General features: G+C 34.6%; 1 protein-coding gene across 1 annotated transcript in view; it reads left to right on the forward strand.

The window, feature by feature from the left end:
- LOC115887866 (potassium channel subfamily T member 2) overlaps nt 1-21,578 on the forward strand; it is a 314,018-nt gene that overhangs the window by 216,655 nt on the left and 75,785 nt on the right. The window contains exons 15-16 of the mRNA XM_030907381.1: nt 4,041-4,162; nt 16,472-16,534. Of these exons, the coding sequence (XP_030763241.1) occupies nt 4,041-4,162; nt 16,472-16,534 (185 nt within the window). The remainder of the gene's footprint in view (nt 1-4,040; nt 4,163-16,471; nt 16,535-21,578) is intronic.

Here is a 21,578-nt window from a genome sequence, read left to right on the forward strand (position 1 = left end):
TCTTAGTTCTGAAACACCCTGTACATTTCAAAATAATTTTAAATTGTGCACATTACCTCCCCACATATACCCATAAAATATTTTGCTTCTACATCTTTCCGTTTTCGTAATATGAACCGATGCGAATGAGGTGCGCCACCCTGTATATTTGGTATCAATTAAACTTTTAGTTACGTAATCGAGGGCCCAATTTTTAAAATTCATTGTTGCCAACTATGGACATATTCGGCACCGGGCTGACTGGAATTTAAATTTCCCGCTGGGGATTGAGGTGGTAGTTCTGCTGTAAAAAATGTCACGTTGCCACATTTATTTATTCATTTCCTGACATTGTCATTCGTTTTGACAGTTTTATTTTGTATTACTAATTTTTGATTTAAATGAATTGTCTTGTGAAATTTTAAGCTTAAAAATTTTTAGTAGCTGATCTTGCAGTAGAACATTGTTCTTTTTAGAACCCCTTTTGTACGAAGAGTACAAGCATAGTATAAGGAAACTAGTAGCTTTACTCCTTATCAAATCCTTTGTTCTTTTTCTGCCACTTTATATGACATTGTTCTCGCGTCCCGTGACCACTGACGTAGCTGTATAGTCGTGGTATATAACTAGGCAAAATATAGTCGTGGCACTCGCCATAGTTTCACAGAGATGATGTATTTAGGAAAATATGAGTTCACAATAAAATAAAATCAAAAAAATTGATCATCGAATACAAATTTGCTTCAAAACATAATATTTTCACATTTCGTGTAACTACCAATTCTTCTGTATCTGAAAATCTTCTGATGGGAAGAAATCCGGATAAAAATATAATTACATTTATATTATTATCTATTTCAAAGATTTTCTACAACTTTTTGTTTAATTTAAAACAAGTTTAATTTTAACTTTAATGTGTTTGTTTTGTAGTAATATAATATATTGCTTAGGTGATTTTCAAAATAAAAACTAATACATTGAACAACACATTGTACTAAATAATAAAATAACACATTTAAACTTCAATAATTGCTAATAAACATTACAGAAATTTCAAAAGAGGAAAGAAGCAGGAACAATGAGAAATATCATCACTACTTTCTTACGTAATAAAAAAATAATTTTTTCCGGAGCGTTTCCGGAACCGGAGCTGTTTTTCAGAACCCGTAATTTCGATACCAGGCCTCTAAGGAACCGGAATTTTCATTTTTTTTTCGGTACCTTCGGTACTAGCAAATTTTTGTTCACTGATGGTGCAGTTCGTTAAACAGCAAGCAAAAGTAAAATCGATAAAAAATTGAGGTTTAAATGAAAATAATATCAAATTATATCCAGTAGTAATCAGCCATGAGAAAATTAACCTGAACACAAACATGATCACAAATGACTCTAAAAAAAACTCATAACACAATTTTTTGTCAATCCGTCTCTGTGCTGGGCCGCAACGCTCGAACCTCGCAGGATATTCGACAGATTGTAAAAACTGGCAGAAAATATTTGGGAGAGTGCAACTACTCTTTACTTTCTACTATGGTACAAGATAGCTTAATAGTCGTAAAACTTTAACTCATCGCAACTTTATTAGAATATTTTGAACGGGATAGCGGTAGTAATGACCCTATATGTCCCTTAAGTGCTGTTAAGAAGGTGAGTTTTGTTGATGTAAATAAAAACTTAGTACGAGAGCTAGCAAGGTCGGAAAAACCAGTATTTTAGGACGTCTGGCTCTTTGATATATCTTCTACTATGCTCTCTAGAACAGCATGCGGCCCGTCTGGCTGAGTGTAAACGTTGCGTTCTCTACTGCGCATTGAAAGAAGATCCTATATTTTTATTAGTCCTATAAATTTTAGTATTGAATATTAATCGAGCATGTCTCCATAGCGCAGTGCGTAGAGTTTCCGACCACGAACCGATAATTCAGAGTTCGAATCCGGGTCAGGTCAAAGACTTTTTTATTTTATTTTTGAATATATTCTGATAGTAAAGTATTAAATATTTATTTTTTTTAATTACCAGAATTATTTAATACTTTACTATCAGAATATAAACGAAAATAAAATAAAAAAGTCTTTGACCTGACCCGGACTCTGAATCATCGGTTCGTGGTCGGAAACTCTACGCACTGCGCTATGGAGACATGTTCGATTTATATTCAATAGTAGAATTGATAGGACTAAATTAATAAAAAATATAGGATCTTCTTTCGATACGCAGTGGTGAATGCAACGGGTATCGGCAGCCACACGGGCCGCATGCTGTTCCAGAGAGCATAGTAAAAGATATATCAAAGAGCCAGACGTCTTAAAATACTTTCTCGAAAACGTTGCTAGCTCTTAGACTAACTGTTTATATATTTATAATTAATTTATTTATGTGTCCTAAAATGTTTTCATTAAAATAAAATATGTAAAAGTGGGCAACGCTATGCCGGTCGAGCTTAATCACGTGGCTAAAAGTTTATTTGAAATGAACTGTAGTTATATTTGCGTATATTCTTCGTTTCGACATAGTGTCACGTCATCAACAATCTTAACACTGTGATGACTTAACACTTAACAGTACACTTAACACTATGAGATTTATGCAGACTTGAGCTTCTTTTTTGTAAATCAATTGCTGCCTGAAACAAAATTATTGTTTTGACTATCTTAGTTTCCATGTTAAAGGGTGATTTTAAATCTCAATTGCCTTTGGAAATTCACTACCTCAACATACGTATTTGCTCACATTGCATTATTGTTATAAAGTTTTTTTTTTCATAACAAGGGGCCGTCCTTTGCCGGAAACACTGGGACCTGTGAGGCCTATTGTGTTTGTCCCCTTTCTATATCTGCACCCATTTTCCTATCCCTGTGCCCTGCACTAGCTTATGCAGGTCCTTGATAGGATGGGAGCATATTTCCTCCGGTTCTAGCCTAGCTTTCCCAAATAAAAAGTATCGCTTGCGATCCAGAGCCTCGCAATGACATATTGTGTGCTCCCCTGTTTCAGAATCTTTATCGCAGAGTCCAGAGCAAAGACTTCCTTGATAGAGGTTGAGCTTGTTCAGGTAACACTTGACAGCCATGTGTCCTGTCAAGAGGCCTTTTGTAATCCGCACTTTATTCCTGCTAAGCATTAGCAGTTCTTTTGCGGTTTTAGAGCTAGGTCCTTGGATAAAAGCCTTGCCGTGCCTGTGCCCCTGTCTGTTTCTCCAATGGACATTCTGCTTTTCCCTGATCCAGAGTTTTAGTGCACTACGGGCCATACTTATGGGTATTCCCTGTACTGGCTCTGGACCAAGATAGGATGCCGATGATCCCTGCCTAGCTAGCTCATCGGCTTTTTCGTTGCCTTGGATGCCGCTGTGGCCCGGCACTCAGAATAATTTAATTCTGTTCTTTCGTGCCAGAGCTCCCAGTTCACTCAGTCATTCCCAGACGAGTCTCGACGATACCTTTGGGCTCATAAGCGCCCCAAGTGCCGCCTGACTGTCTGAGCATATATTAATGAGCTTACCTGAATAAGCTCTTCTATTGTTTTCTCTCGCACATTGTAGAATCGCGAAGATTTCTGTCTGGAATACGGTTGAGTGTTTACCCAAGGAAAAGGATAAGCTTGCCCCTGGTCTTTCCCCAAATACTCCAGCTCTTTAACCCGTCTGTATACCAGGTTAGTCCATCCTGAAGGAATGTTATATCTGTCCACATTCCTCGATCCATTTTGTTCACCTCGAATGGTTTGTGGTAGTGATAAAGAGGGGTCATTTGGTCCGATCTCATTTGGAGTAGAGGTCCTCCGATAGAATCTCCCATCTTTAAGTGTCCTGTTTCTGTCCTATTTTCCAGAGACAAAACACTTTGTTGTCGATAGAGTCCCATTCTTGCCTCCTCCTGGATCACTATGTGAAAAGGCGGAAGGTCCAGAAGCGCCTCCATTGATGCAGTGGGCGTTGATTTCATCGCCCCTGTTATGCTCAGACAAGCAAGTCTTTGCACCTTACTAAACTAGTCCTACAAGTTGAATTGTTTTACTTTTTGAAGTGCTACAGCAGAAAACAAATAATATTTATTTTGTAGGTCCCTGACATGTTTACTGGTAGTACTCTAAACATATCGCAAGATGTCACCGATGAGGGAGATGAAAGCGAAGACGAGTTAGAAGATGATGTTCCATGGAGATCGCCCAGTGAAAAAATTGCGTAAGTTATTAATACAGTTTATGTGTTTTAGTTACACAGCAATCCGCAAAATAGTTTATATGAATTCGCTGGTTAGTTAAGATCTGCATCATGTATGTACAGTTGTAGAAATAGTATGAAGAACAATATTATTGTGCTAGCAACATTAATATAACAAAACTGGTATAATCATTTTATGGGAATATTAATTGGGCAAATTTAACAGCTGGGTTAATAAGTTACTTAATTCTGGCATTTAGTAGAAACTATACAAAATGAATAAGTTTAATGTTCTTTAATAAATATAATAAGAGCTCACTATGGCGTTTTCATTATACAGAGGTTTTCACGCAATACGTTCATTAAAAGTTTTTTGGGCACCAATTTTGAAACATATACGAATATTTAAATAAAAAATATTTCCAAATAAAATAATGAAATAAAATATTCTTCACCTACTGACACTTCGGGTTTAACCGAAAATATCCGCACACATTACTTTCCTTTTAGCACCCAGCCAATCAAATCGTTTCAGCACGATTTGGGGCAGAGCAAATTTAGCGTGTTATTTGAAAATGCGTAGATTCGTTATACCATAGCTTTATACGCTCTTGTACAATTTAGAAATTCTATTCGTTTAAAATTTTGGGACATTTTTTTATGATGTAAGTATAATTTTGGTTAAATAAATACTTCAAATACGATGGTTAATAAACTTATATTATATTGTGGTCCATAGTTTATCCATAAAAATGTTATTATACATAAAGTAAATAGGCTTAGCATGAATGAGAGAAAACAAAGATCTAGAATTTATTCACAAAATTTATTGTTGGTCGATGCTAATTTAATCTTTAATAAATAAACTACTAGTAAAATATATATAAAAAACATGAACAGAAACTAGACACCCAAAAGGCTACATAAAAACGCAAACAACTCATAAACCATCAGATACATTTTAACAGTAGCGGCTCGTCATGGTAGACAAGGTAGGCGGCGCCTACCCTAAGATTTTGACAGAATTTAAGCGATTTATTACATTACAATATTTACTATTAATGTTGCCAATACATAAAAATACTGTTAATATACATAGTTAATACACGAAAGTGTGTTTTAATAATCAATATTATTTTAATATTTGTGGTCTTGTATATTAACGATATTAACATATTCACTACCGCTTGCGTACGCTGACCGCTGACTGTGCCGCTGCGTTAAGGTGGGTACTCACTGAGCGAACGAACAACGAACTCCGAATGATTCGTCAAGTGTGTACGTAAATGCGAAGGCGAATCGCATGGCATTTTTAAGTTCGGTTCGCCGTCGCCTGCGTTCGGTCGGAGAGCGGTACATCAAAGAGATACGCAGTTCGGTGTTGACGAGATTCGCGGGTTTTTAATTTTTTGGGGGAACTCCGAATCCGAATTTATATTATTTGCATTTGAACGCTGTGTTTTTAAGTTAAAAAGATTCAAGATGTCTGGTAAACTTCAATGGACAGACGAACTTACAATTGATTTAATTGAAGCATATAGAAAGGAGGAATTGTTATGGAATCCTTCCAATAATTTGTACCATAACAAAAGTAAAAAAAAAGATGCATGGAAGCAGTCTAGTCCCCTATATGTATCCCGACTTTGATAAACCTTTGACATCCAATGTTTTCTTTTCCTTTTTTGTTTTTTTACTTTTAGTGATCCCGCAATAATTATAAAAGCTGATGCCGCTATAATTTTGTCACACATTTTTTCTGCTAAACAAACTCACAAACCGACGAAGCCAACCAAACAGCGAACTTTCTGCATTCGTTTCGGATTCGCTCATTGGTAGGGTACCTGAATTACGGCCGAACGAATCCAGAACCTTCGTTGTTCGGACTTCGTTGTTCGTTCGGCATTCGTTCGCTCAGTGAGTACCCACCTTTAGAAAGCAAAATAATTTCGACCGTTGGAGTGCCTTTGTTCGGCGATTTCTACATCGCCTACTATCAGAGTCGATGCACGACGTACGGCAGTCTTCTGTCTCTATCTAACTCATCGTGCGGTAGCGACGCGACGTAAGTCGGAGTTGTATCATATTAAGACGTGGCTTAGGCGAAATCTCCGGTCGCCTTCGCATGAAGTCGTGAGGCTCGGTAGGCTTAAATGTTAAGGGGATATTCCGGATGTTTCATAAGGAGATATATCACATCTCGTTAAGGGGATATTTCATATGATTCATATTTAAAACTTTTATATGAAAATTCAAAAAACGTTTAAAGCAAATTGGAAACATTTTTCGGGCTTGTCCGAGATTATTAAAAATGATATAACGAAATAAAAAAGCGCGTTATTTTATTCGGTGCAAGAAGACGATACAAGAGATATTACAGAAAAGTCTCTGTGCTATTTCAATTCGATATGTTAAGAGGCTAAGTCAAATATCGTTGCGAATTTTATTTTATGAAATATTAGATAACATTGTTATACATTTAGAAATAAGGTTTGCAGATAGGTACTCGTTTTTCTCAATTATTTTTATTTATCTCTTGCGGATCCAAAATTTAAAGAATCCTATAAAAAATTTCCAACGCATTTAACATCGGATTTAACAAACTATTTATAACAATGTGATTTAACAAACAAAAAGTGTTATTGACCAACATAAATTAATGAATAAATTGCAGGTATGTATTAATAATAGATATGACAATTTCGATTATAAAATAATTTAAGGAGAATAATCCTGGAAATATATTTCCAGAGGCTTTCAAATTGTTTGTTTTGTTTGTTACTACACCATTTACAAGTACTTGGGGTGAGAGACATACTTCATGTTTGAAATGCATTAAAATTTATAGTAGAGATTCCATGAAAAATCGTTTATCGCCACTTGCCTTACTTTCATTCTAAAAAGATCTTTTCACAGCTCTTCAACAATCTGATGATTTTACTGATATAATAATAAATAACTTTTCTTTATTAAGAGACCGACTCATCAATTTAATATATAAAACTTTAATATATAAATAATTATTCTTTCTGTTAATACTACCAATTTTTAATTTAATAAAAATAAAATAAAATTCTTACGATGTACTCCATAGAGACTCCATAGTAATAGATAAAAAAAATAGATAAAATAGATTAATAAAAACTATACTTGTACATTATGTCAATCATTATGTCATTACATTGAATGCTGTTATTTTTGCTTTAGTTTTGTCCTAAATATTTTTGAGCCATATTTTTAACCCAGAGATAGGTAACATATATTTATAAACTGGGCTAGTGTATTATGTAAATTAGGGGGGGGGGAGGACAAATAGAGGCAACTAAAATTTTGTCGCCTACCCAGTCACACGGGTCACGAGCCGCCAATGCATTTTAAACGGTCAAAATTCCCAATCAGCCGATCGAGAACTTGGCCTTCTTCAAATACGATGTTAGACGAAGGATGGTTCCACTCGTTTTCGGGCACTGGCAATTAGACGGATTTTGATTGGCTGGTGCAACGAGAAAGTACTGTATTCTCAAAATGTCATAAAGTAAAATATGTATTAAAGATAATGTACATCTCAATATATCCTTAGCCAAAAAACGCTGTATTTCGTCTAAATTCAATCATAGGAAACTTTAAATCAATAAGGTGTGTAAAAATCTCTTTATTATGGTAACGCATTGCCATCAATCACAATGAATCAACCATCACAACCTGCTCTAAACAGCCTAACAATATGTATTATACGATTGAAAAAAAATGGTGTCAAGATGGTTTGGAAATGAGAGGATCGTCATGCCCATTTTACTTTACATACAGAACGACAGCGATCTCCATTTCTCGATCCAGCCATCTCCAAGTCAACTCTGACGCCGTTTTTCGATCGCATGGTATATCGTGATTAAAAAAATATATAAAACCAAAGCAGCTATACAAAAACTAATACCATGTAACCGAAAAGAAAAGTGGCAGTAGAAGGCTTAAGCGGGCCGGTTCTGGGCCAAAAACCCAAGATGGCGGCGATTCAAAACTTACCTATGGGGCATAGTCCCTGTATTAGGAATGGAGTGCTATTTGCAACAGATCCGGTTTGTCCGGTCAATAACCCCCCCCCCCCACTCCTCCAACAAGGACCACGCCCCATAGTTAAGTTTTGAATTACCGCTATCTTGGATTTGTGGCCCAGAACCCGCTTAGCCCCTCTGCTAGGGACCCCTCATCCAACATTTTTCTGCTAATGAAAAAAACGCGCAACGCGTGCCCCTACAAATTCTGCAGACCAACCTAAGCTTTTGCGCCGAACAGTACACGCCAAACACACCTGTTGATAAAGCCGACGTCACTCGACGTGTCAAGGCTTGGCCAAGGTGTAGTTGGCCCACCTTGGGCCTACCGTGTGGACCACAAATTCAACGCCTACGTGAGCTTGGCTTAGTGCTTGTCATTATTCGCTCTAGAGACTGTAAACTTGCACATATGTCATAGGCAGTGGCGCATCTAGGGAGGTATAGGGGGGAATCCCCCAGATGGCAGGTTGGGGTCGTATAATATTGGTTTTAACCTCAAATCAATATTATCTTATAGTGACCTAAGCCCCCTAAAAGTCTGTGTCTTGATGCGCCCCTGGTCATAGAATTTTTTGAGCATTGGCCTTGGCGTGTATTTATGCATGTGTAAAACGGTCTACACGATGCAACGTTTGGACAGTGTTTGAAAGTAGTTTTGTTTGATCATCGGTTTACTATGGCGGAATTAAATGTGGACAGTAAAGAATTAAATATGGTCAGTTAAAAAGTTATGGCTTTATATGAAGGGTATCCCAAGATATGGAACCCAAATAAGACCATGCATAAAAATAATTGAATATAACAGTTGTACACATGCATTCATTAACGCATAGCTTGCAACACAACACTGAGCAGTAAGTGCACATCAGAACATGCACACCGACACCAATATTAGTAGACGTTCGCTATCCTTGCATCTGCCAATATTGGCCATGTCTTGTGGATGCACTGGAGTGTATTGGAGCTGGTACATATTTGATCAGCTTTGCTAGTTGCGCATTGGCCCAGCCTGGCTACGTAGTGTAGCGCCGCGCGCCGGCTTAAGTCTGGCTTGCCGCACAAAAGAGCTTGTTTGTTCATTGATGCGCTACTCAAGATGGCGTTCATTGCGTTGAGAGCGTTTTTTAAAATTAAAATTATAAATAGGCAAATTAATGGATTAGAATACCATGATTTTTTTTTCGAATTAATCGATGAAGACAAAACAATTCCTTGCTATGGAATCTTAAACATGGGTTAATTGGGTTATATTATAATAAAGTACAAAAAATAGCACAGACACCAAGCCTAAAATTATAGGGTAATGCATTTAAGTAACTTGTATTATTTTAAAAGATATTTACTCGATTATGGTGAAACTTTGGAGATGTCTTCTGTATATCCCAGAATAGTCTAAATTTTTGTTGACGTTTCCATTGAAGTGAAAAAAAAAATGCCAAATCGGAATGAAATTTAGCATGATATAATCAAAACTTATCCGATTATGATAGCTATTTTTTCAAGGCGAGGTCAAAAATCTCCTAAAAAGCTCACCCAGGCGTTTCGTTTACAAGTTCATTACGATGAGAGAAAAAAATCCCTGTTAAAGAGATTAAGTAATTGTATGGCCTGATTACAATGTATGGGATTTCTTTATGGAGTAGAATCCTGGACCATCAAATCATCGGAAAGGCGGATGATAGACAGTTTTGAAATGTGGTGCTACAGACGTATGCTGCGAATACCTTGGACAGCTAGAGGAACGAATCTGTCAATAATAAATGAGCTTAACATAAGCACCCGTCTGTCGGCTATCTCTCTGAAACGCATCCTCTAGTACTTTGGACACATTGCTCGAAGACCTGCCGACAAACATGGCAAAAAATTTTATAATTGGTGATGTCCAAGGAAAACGATGTAGACAGATATAGATGTATAAAATGACAGATAGGATGACGCTGATGACGTTTTGATTCTATCTATTCTTCCTATTTAAATATGCACAATTATCAGAACCTTTCTTACTTACCGACTGATTGGAGTGAAATAATAATATATTATTCAACGAGCATATAATGGTGGCTGTTATTCACGCGGATGAATCGTCCAAGTGAATGACAGCCATTATACGAGTAGAATACTATACTTTATCCAGGACTATCAAAAAAATTTAGATAATTTTTTTACTACTTTAAAAAAATATTATACTTTATACTTTAAAAAACAACTTTTGAAACTCCCCATAGATGAATCCAAAAAATAACATTGAAAACTTAAAATTTTTAAATTTAATTTTAGAATGCAAAAAGTGACATTAAAACTTCAAATAGCTCTCGTTTGGAGTTTGGATCGAGATATCCGTGGAAGCGGTGAATAATGAAACCATTATTCACTAGTGAATAATGAATATTATTATTATTTCATAAACTCATGTATAATAATCAAATTATAGGCGAGTCGTGGATAAAGAAATATATTTTGTACTCACAAACACTTTAAGAAATGATTAGTTCATTCATTGGGGCTCAAAACAGAGGCCTGCTTGGAAAAAAGTCCGGAAGTTTTGAAACTTTGCAGGTTTATAGGTTTTGGGGTCCCTAACTAAAATCCATAAAATGCACATTTCCAGACTTGCCGCCGGCGCCGCCATCTTGCCAAGATGGCGCCCAAAATCGGTATTTTGTAAATATCTCGAAAACTATGCGTTTTTCGCAAAAATTTGAAGAGAGCAAAATTAAAGAGAACAAAATTTCCTATAAAAAGGTTATATGAAAATTTTCGCTAAAGTCAACGAACAGTTTACGAACAAAATCCCTGGAAAATTACAATTTTGCGTAAAGTATGATATACATATAATCGATTTGCCGAAATCAAATGTGGATTAGTGTTCACTAAAACTAGTTTTAGTTTAGTTTCTTCAATTTTATCATGAAACAGTGGCGTATCATGAATTCGCACATTAATTTATGAATAATTAATTGTCGTGCTGGACAGCATTCATTGCGAACTTACCACTAGGTTCAGCATTGGTCTGGTTGTACCAAAGATGCCGAAGAATGGGGTTGGAAGAAAACAAAAACAGGCATTACTCCAGTCACAACGTTGAAACATTCAGCTCCAAAATCCCTATTGGAATTTTTATCCTGTAAATGCAGAAAAGCAGGATTAAAATGTTCAATGATTTGTGCATACTGCAATGGGAAGTCCTGTGACAACGTCACTGAAGTGTCACTCGACTAATCCGATGAAGAGGAGTTGGACTTGCCTGTAGATATCCCTCTGGCGGCTGAAGATGAAGAGTTGGACGTATTGAGAGACCACCCTGATGAGTCCAGCACAGCAGACACGATCGAATATGACATCAATGAGCCAGATCCGTTGGGCTTGTGCAGATAAGTTAAAGTTTTTAATTTACCTAATAGAGTAGGCCTCCGGGGAGACCACGTTAAAATACACGCGCCATGTATTTTACCTCTTGGGTGGTGTGGAAACAAGTACACATTTTCAATAATTAAAATTAATTATTCATAAATAATTAATGAGCGAATTAATGATGCGCCACTATTTCATGACAAAATTGAAAAAAACTAAACTAAAACTAGTTTTAGTGAACCCTAATCGACATTTACATAATATATCATATTTGACGCAAAATTGTAAAATTTCCAGGGATTTTGTGCCTAAACGGTTGACTTTAGCGAAAATTTTCATAAAACCTTTTTTATAGGAAATTTTATTCTCTTTTTCGAGATATTCACAAAATACCGATTTTGGGTGCCATCTTGGCAAGATGGCGGCGCCGCACAGTGGATCGACCCAATGCAATGTGCTGGACATTCAGCAATTATGCAAAATTTCTAACTTAAAACATTTTTTTGAAAAAATGTGTTTAAAGCCAAAAATTTAAAGCCATCTTTGCTGCAAGCGGCTGCAATAAAACTTTGTATTCATAAGTTTAGCATAAAATAGAGAAGTCATACCCACCAACAAATAATCGGGACTCGGTGGGACTTTTTGATAATTACGAAAGAAACACGCAATCTATAATAAATTTCGCTAAAAACTGTATATTTTCACGGAGAATAGAGTTAAATAAACACCCAAGTGTTTCAAAATTTCTTTAAAATTATTCGTTAAAATATGGGCTACTTTTGTATGGGGCACATGAATTAAGTCATTTATTTAATCAATAATTTGAGCTGCGAGTATAAATTTCCCACATATTGAATATCTTTAACAAGAAACGCATATATTGTATACCATAATATATAGCTTTGGGTGAATTTTTCAATAAAATTCGATTTTAGTTGATTAAATTATGGCTTTCTAAATATGTATTTGAAGAAATTTGTATTAAAAGTTTAATTACGATTTTAAGTGTTATGTCCAGAATCAAACATATGATCGTTCTACTGTGCGCCGGCGGCAAGTCTGGAAATGTGCATTTTATGGATTTTAGTTAGGGACCTCAAAACCAATAAACCTGCAAAGTTGCAAAACTTCCGGACTTTTTTCCAAGCAAAAATCCCCAATGACTGAACTATATAGAACAAATCCTTTTTAAGTGGGAATTCAGAGCATGCCGGATACAGCTAATATCCAAATAAAAAAATAAATAAATCACACATCTTCATTGTAAAAACATTACAAAAAAAGACAGGAACGTTTTTAAGCTAATCAGAGTCAAAGTAGCCTATGTTATAGTACGTAATAGAGTGGATAGTGATAAATCATACTTAATATTGTCATATGATTCTTCTTTCTCTTTCGTTAATTGAGTCAAATCTATTACTTCAAAATCGATATCTTCTTCCATTTATTTCTCAATAGCCTCTATCATTCTTGGATGTTTTTCTCCATTTAGTAAATAATAATAATTATAAGCCATATAAATAAGTTTTCCTACCCTTTCTACGGTAAGTTTGTTTATTCTTGGCCGATGGACAAATCCATAAGTATAAAGGTTCTTTCGGTTGCGGCTGTTTACGATGGCAAATTTAAATAGTTTATAACCAACACACTTATTTTAGAGCTGGAGCAAATTCCTACCCACTAGACAGGTCCGATCCATCAATCAGACATAGATTTTTCGCTGGAAAGGACGAATTCTTTAGCAAAAATATTTCCTCTAATTTTGTATTGTGCCAGTCAGTGATTCCATAATGAGATCTACATGTAAAAAATACTTTCGATGATAACACATATTTAAAAAAGTAATTATTACATATTTCTTAATGAAGCGTGCATTTTTCTGTCCAAACCACTTGCGAGCTTTTTTGGCATAAGTAGGCTACGCGCTGACACGCAATTTTTAGTCGCTTTACTTGATGGAGTTTACGGATTACTTTATTCTGATGGAGACAATCGGGCGACTATTGATTGCTATTTAGTTACAGATATGTAACCAATATATTCTTATGGAGCCACGCAGAATTCACAATCAGATAGTCGGCCGACTATTGATTGCTATTTATTACAGATATGTAACCAATATATTCTTATGGAGCCACGCAGACATGCAATCAGATAGTCGGCCGATCGGTTAGGAAATTAAGAAATTAGAAGTTAAGAATGTATTCTTTTCACCTTTGGAACTAAATAATCGGTCGGCTAAAAATTGCATTTCAGCGCATAGGCTTATTACGAATTTGACTTTACAGTATCCAAACTATTTAAAAACGTAAGTCACAGAATTCAAGGTGTTGTGTTTTTCAATTTTTTTTTAAATATGCGATAATTGTTTTAAGTAGTTTATTAGTGCGAGGGTGTGGGAAAAATTGGTGAATAGGGTAGCAAATTACTTTAACGCGGCCCAGTCGTAAGTTAACTGCTAAAATACTCGTATGCTTTATTTGTAACGTAATAATGATATTTAATATCAACAGATGAATCTGGTACTTCGATACATAATACAGATCTAATTTCAAAAAAGCAGGTAAACCCTTTTGAGGTTGTTGGTCCGTTAGCTTCAAAAATTGTTATCCACTAGAAATTGGCTTAAGTCATAAGTTGCTTGTATTTGTAGCCAAAATTCGTTTCCAGCATAAGGCTTATTATGTTTAGTGAAAGAACATCAGAAATAACTGGCTTAGACTTTTTAATGTGTTGTCTTGTTTTCAACAAGAAAAATTGGCGCCGGGAGGCACGTATAGCCGCCCATACTAAAATATGTTAATAAAAAGTTGGTAGGCAGTTCTTTTAGTTTCAAAGTAAAGGAATTTTTCCAATTTTTTTTATCTCAAAAACTGCGACTTTAACTGATTTTGATGTTATTATAAATGTTGTTGCAAATATTATTCCTAATCTTAAATTGAAAATCGCATTTCGCTAGCTACTGTAATTTTGGAGTTACGATTTTTTAAAATTTTTAACCCCCTCCCATACCCCCTTACCAACCCCACACCCCCACTACAAACTAATGGCCAGATTCTCGGGTGCCACAGTATTTTTGTGCCAAATTTGGTTAAACTCGATTTAGCGGTTTTTGAGTTATCGTGTTACAGACAGACGGACAGACGGACAGACAGACACCATGAAAATATTTTGTATTTAGGTACCTACCATACCTGTTGGTATGGTCGGCTAAAAAGGAAAAGAGTAGGAAAAATCAATATTTCCAATGTTACCGATCTTGTGCTAATATTACGTAATATTACCAAAATTATCGGTTATATTACACTACTACATCACATATGACATCTACTACATATTACATCTACTACATTACCTCCACGCGTTTCCGAGATAGGGGTCTTGACCATAGAGTTATTAAAACTCTTGACAGAGAGACGGACGGACCGACGAACAGACAATAAAGTGATGCTATAAGAGTACCGTTGTTTTCCTTTTAAAGTACAGAACCATAAAAAGGGGGAAGATGCATTGCTGCTATGCATAATGTCAGTTTTCCGGTAAAATATTTAATAGCGATCAAGAAATCGTTTAGGATATTAATGCAGCAATGACTGATACCCGAAAGATTAGACCGTTAAATATCAATAATTAAAATAAATACAGTTCATACCAAATAAACTTTTAGTCACGTGATTAAGCTTGACCGGCACAGCTTCGCTGACTATTATATAAATATTTTCTTTTAATCAAAATATTTTAAGGAAAAAAAATAATTATACATATATAAACAATAATTATTTACATCAACAAAACTCAGCTCGTTAACAGCACTTTTAAAAATATTCTAATAAAGTAGCAATCAGTTTTTTACGGCTATTAAGCTATCTGGTACACTTCGCACTTAACGAGGTTCTAAAAAGAACAATGTTCGACTACAAGGTCTGCTAGTAAACATTTTCAAGCTTAAAGTATCACAACACTATTTATTTAAACCAAAAACATAATACAAAGCTAAAGTGTCAAAACGAATGACAATGTCAGGAAATAAATATATAAACGACAACTTGACATTTGAATATGTCCATGGTTGGCAACAATGATTTTAATAATCGAGCCCTCGATTACGTAACTAGAAGTTTAGTTGATATGAAATATAGTTCTAATATCTCACATCAGGTGCGAATTCACTATCCGAACGAACGTACGAATGTTCATTCGTTCGTGTCCATTCGCAAACGAATGGGTTAAGGTGTTTTCGTTTGGTTCTAAAATCCGGTGCCGTCCATACTTCTACCGAACGAACGAATGAACATTCGTTCGGTAGCGAACATTCATTTGCGAACGCCTTTGATGTACCGACTCGAAACGGATGGCCGAGGGAACGAACAAACGAACGACCGCATGCGTTCCGTCCGGTTGCGATGTTACATTGATATGTTACATTCCGTTAGTATGCCCGCTTAATATAAATTTTATTTTTATCTCCCTAATCATAAATCATGCCTACCGTCGTAAATCATGGGCAACCAATATTTCTTTGTATTTTTGTCTATCAACAGTTTAAACGAGTATTTTATTTTCGTCTTACTAATAAAATTACGAACCACGGATTTAGAATGACTAGGCCGGCAAAACTTTTCTATACGCTTAAAAAATCTGAAAATCAAAATTGGATTAGTTTAAGCATTGCGTTACTTAATTTGCATGAATAAATTCTTTTCTGATGGATTTAAAACATAATAAATCCTTGCACGTATTTCTTTAGCAGTCTTTTTTTTGCTTACTTTAGTTACTAAACAACTTAAAACGCTGCGCTGTAGAAACATCAATGTTCCTGGTGCATGATATATTCATCTTGATAACACTGCTTTTGATATTTTTGGCGCTTTCAATCAGCATTATCTATTTACCCGTTATCACTCTGTCCAAACCTTGCACTTCTTAGGTCTAGTCTTTCTGATGATTCTATGGAGTTCGAGAAACCTGCATGGCATGATGAATGTATTAGGTAAGTCCTATATCAGTTTTCAATGACTGATTATTAGATAGTGATAGTCAACGAATTATTTGATTACATTTTAATAACATCATGTACATATTATTAAGCTAAAATATTCCAACGATATTTCTGATTACTTGATATTTAGAGAATAATGATACAAGTTATTATATAGTAATTTTTATATAATTATTCTAATCAAATTTCCTATGTTATTATTAGATAGGAAAATTAATTTGGAAAGGAATGTCAGTTATAGGCGTTTAAGTGCTTCATTTCATTCAGTTTTTCAAGCTCCCTAATTTTGGATCATAAGCGATACACGATTTTAATGAACTAGAGTTAATTGTTTGTTATTGGAATACGTAGAGAAAAATTCTCCAGAGACGTAATAGAAATGTTCACAAAAAAATTAAAACGTGCCTACTTCTCATAAAATCATTCATTATGACATTAAAACTCAGTATTCAAAGTTTCATAACATTCCGTAAAAGGCTTATGCCTCAAAAATCCGTGCGAAATTATCGTAATCGTTTGAATTCGCTGAACGCGGCCTGACGTCACTGCTTCGATCGGTATTTCCGCGCGAGTAAACGGTGCTGTCTACACGCTGTGAAATTTCTAACAGAACAAGCTAGAATACGACATATGGCGTTTTGCTCGGATGTAGTTTGTATATTAAATTTGATTTATTGTGATTAATATTTGGAGTTTATTACTAGTTTAAAAACAAAGCTACTTAGTGAGATGGAGGACGGGTTTACTTGAAAGCGATAACAAACAACATTTGGTTTTAACCAATACAAAATTATTGAGTTTTTGAGCTGTCAGAGGCCCGTATTTAGGAGGAGGGGGCCAAATTTTAAATTTTAATTATCATATTAAACTGAAAATTTGCATGCGTATATAGAAGCTAAGACAATGTAAAATTATCGTATTGTTGATCTGATCAGGGAGGAGAGGATTAAGAAGAAGGAGCCAAATCTTAAATTTTAATTGTATTGACCTGAAACTTCGCACACGTATACAGGGTGTCCAGTTTAAAATGAGGTACCTACATAGGGAATAATGGGAATCTTGAAAACCGTTAAAGTTACAAGATCGGTTAAATAGAAGAAAAGTTGCGTTTTTGTGTGTCCAAAAATAATCTAGGTCTATTTTATTTAATATGCATATACCGTTACGTAAATACAGGGAGAAGAAGAAAAATGTGCATTTTCTAAACACCACCATATTTTCTTTATTATTGGAGCTAAGGTCATCAAAATTTTAACATAGGGGTAAGGCAATATGGAAATTTTAAAAATTATGTCCAAAAAAGTCTATGCGTACTACGTTGCGCATGGCCGAAGTGCACTTTTGCTTTTTCTATAATTGATTTTTTCATATTGGTACATGGTGCGGCGTCTTTTTAAAAGGTTAGAAAAAATTATAAAAAAGGATGTTAAAAATTAAAAAGAAAACCGCAGCGTACGGCTGTTCTTCGTCTGGTGAACAATAGGTATAGGTCCATTTAATTATTTTTGCATATTGTTGGGCACCACTTAATTTAAGCCAAGTTAAGGTGATATTTAAAAAATTAAGAAAATTACCACAGGCTAAAGATGTTCAGTAATGATATATCTCAAATTAAAACAGCAAAATTTAATAAAAAAAAACTATGTACATTTATTAATAATTAAATAACTCCAGTTTGAAAGTGAATAAAAAAGGTCTTTAAAAGAAATACAATAAATTAATGTTATCTTGATATATCGAAACTTAAATATTACTAAATATAAATTACTAAACGTAATCGTTTGTTTAAGTTTCATTAAAAAGGTTTCAATATAAAGTAAATTTCAGTAGAAAGTTAAAAAAAGGCAAAAAGATTCTAAAGCAAAACGTAAATGAGTACTTAGCTTTTGCTCTGAAGCTGTAGTCAATCAGTGTTGATTTCGTATCGTACCTGGGCCCATAACTATTACCTAACTGCTTCAAACCATCAGAAAACTTGGAAATTTGCGGAAAAGGGGGAAACTCGCCAATTCACACCAGCCTCCAACAGGGAACCTTCACGGAACCATTCATAAAAACCCAAAACTGCTAAAAATCTTCGGCTCAAAAAAAAACTATTGCTGTGTTCTCAAAAAAAACTCCTCTAAAATCTACTCCAATAAAAACTCCCAAAATGTCAAATCTTCCCCTTAAGTTGGTAAGGGATACATCTATAATAAGTGATTTTTCTCTAAGTACACGAAAAAAGGTAAAAAGAAGAAAGCTATAACTTACTCGCAGGGTTATTCTCCGCCACAAACGATGTACAAAAAAACTTCTCTGGGAAGGTGAAAACCACCCTGGGACTTATCACCAGTGGTCGAAATGGAAGTGTCGAAAAATCCGAATAAAACGTTAAAATTCGGCCAGAGATTATCTTTTGAAGACAAAAAATCGACGCACACCAAACTGTGCTCGAAATAAGGAAATTTCAGGAAATTTATTAATAACATTTAAAGAATAATTCTAACGATTAATATAAATGGCAACCCTGCGCCACCACATTGAACGGCATTCACGGTACTATCAAAATTGCAGCGGTACCGACTAGAGATGGGCATTATTTGCTTAAATTCTGCTAGAGATGTAGCGCAAAAATAACAAATTATTTTAGGCTGCTACAATGGTTGAAAATATTTTTAATAAGGATTTTTAAAATGTCAAATTTAAATATGGCACTCATAAGAAAAATAAAAGCTGACCTCGACCGTGCGCAACATAGAAGGCCTAGTTTTTTTTATATCATTTTAAAATTGCCATGTTGCCTTGCCCATATATTGAAATTTTGATTACCTTAGCTCCAATAATAAAGAAAATGGTGGTTTTTCAAAAATGTTCATTTTTTCTTTTTCACCTTGTATCTACGTAACGGTGTGATTTTAAAATAAAATAGACATAGATTATTTTTGGGCATACAAATACGCAATTTTGCTTCAATTTAACTAACTATGTATCTTCAACGGTTTCCAAGAGAGATCCCCATGTACCTCATTTTAAATTGGACACCCTATAGGACCCATATTAAAAAAAATCAAAACTCCAAAATAATGAAAATAAACAATACACCTTCGCCAACGTCTGTAAGAACAATGCGGCAAGTGCACGATCGTACGGACGCCATCGATCGATCAAAGCAGTGACGTCAAAAACAGGTAGCCTCGAGCCGGGTACGTTTTCTAGCCTTGCTGCGTTTCTCAATTTTGTTTTGCGTTTATGTGAGAAAATTATAGTTTTTAAGACAAATTTTGAGTGCAATGTTTTTTTTGTAGCCATCGAAATTCACTGAAGTTAGAAATTAGTGAATATGTCTATTAAACCAACAATGAATTTAACAATGTTGTGAGCCGGTATAATAGAATATAAGCCAGAGTTAGTGAGCCTAAACGAGGAATAATAAAACAACATGCATAAATTTTAAGATAGTTATACCGGGTGCGTCTCGAAAGTGTTTTTTTTTACTTTATTCGATAGAAAATTACATTCTGAATAGAATGATATATTATATGTCAACTTATGACATTCAAAAATTGTATTTTAAATTTCAATCTAGAGTGCCATAGCTATATTAAAAATACTAATTTTTAATCAAGGAGCCATGGAAAAATAGATTGGATTGTCTAATGTTTTTAGTCTCTTGTCCTGACCAGTTAGAAAATGCTCAAATCGTATTTTTAATCAAATCTCAATTTTTTCAAATGGAAAGCCACTTTTTTCAAAAGGGGTGAGCCACTGTTGAGACGCACCCGGTATAGAGCTCAAACCAATTTTTTCAAGGATATATCATAAGATTATATTATTTTCAGTGGCGGATACAGAGGGGGGGCCCATGGGGCCCGGGCCTGCCCTCAGATCTATAAATTTGGTCGAATATTAGGCTTTTGGATTAAAAATGGCGCCCTAAAAGGTATATTCTACATTACTTTTTATTTGGCCCCCCCCCTAAAATGAATTCCTGTATCCGCCCCTGATTATTTTCTGTAGTCTAATGCTAGCTTAAAGTGGTTTTAATCCAAAGGTTGCTGTATTAATATTAAGATTCTAGAAATTTATAATAATGTTTAATGTCATTAACAAATGGTTGCCTAAACGATGTAAAAATTTATACGAATATAGTTCGATGCAAGGCCAACAAAGATTTATAAAGAAAACAACATATTATTAAAATTAGTTGTTTAGGTTTTGGTCACCGACATTTTAGAATATTTTGTATATAGAGAATAGTACATACAATATACAGGGTGCTACAAATTTGAGGTACGAGCATTAGTAACTAGGAAACCGTAATAAATTCATTAAATTGGGGCAAATTTGCGCCTTAGGATGTTCACCAAGATATCATCAAAAAAGTTGCAAAAATTTAGAGTTATTTAGAAAAAAAACAATTTTTTTGAAAATCAATTTTATTTTTTCCTGTCATTACTTTTTAGAAAATGCTTAAACTAATCCCACATTCTCATGGCCACTTTGACAAGGCTACCTGGTAGTATTTTTAGATGTTCAAATTACCAACTTAATTTATTTAACCTGTAGAACATTATAAACTGGTTTCTAGAAGTTGATTTCTAATAATTACGATTAATATTATCTATATTACTAGATCGTGACATTCAGATTTCAAATTCGTAATACAAAAACGTAAAAATAATATCTTTAAAATACTGACCTGGATATTACTTATTTGAATCTTCCATTTGGCTCGATTTTTCTTATTCAATGTTATTTAGCGCTCATCAATATTGTTACGATTATTATAATAAGGTTAAATATTTAAAAAAACAGAACCGAACTAGAAATTAGTGTCAATAGAACAAAACAAAAGAACATATTAAGTGTGGCATATCGTTGTACTCATGAGACTGAATTCTTTCAAAATCTGAAATAAAAATCGCCCGTATTTAAAAAAATTAAGTTGGTCTATGTATCTCAGAAACTATTAACTAATTTGAAAATTTAAAAATACGATTAGATAGCTCTGATAAAGTGGCTATGAAAATGTGCAATCACTTTTTTGGTTTTC

The sequence above is a fragment of the Sitophilus oryzae genome, unplaced genomic scaffold (genome assembly GCF_002938485.1).
Source record: "Sitophilus oryzae breed Bouriz unplaced genomic scaffold, Soryzae_2.0 scaffold_649_pilon_pilon, whole genome shotgun sequence".
NCBI classification, from domain to species: Eukaryota; Metazoa; Arthropoda; class Insecta; order Coleoptera; family Curculionidae; genus Sitophilus; species Sitophilus oryzae.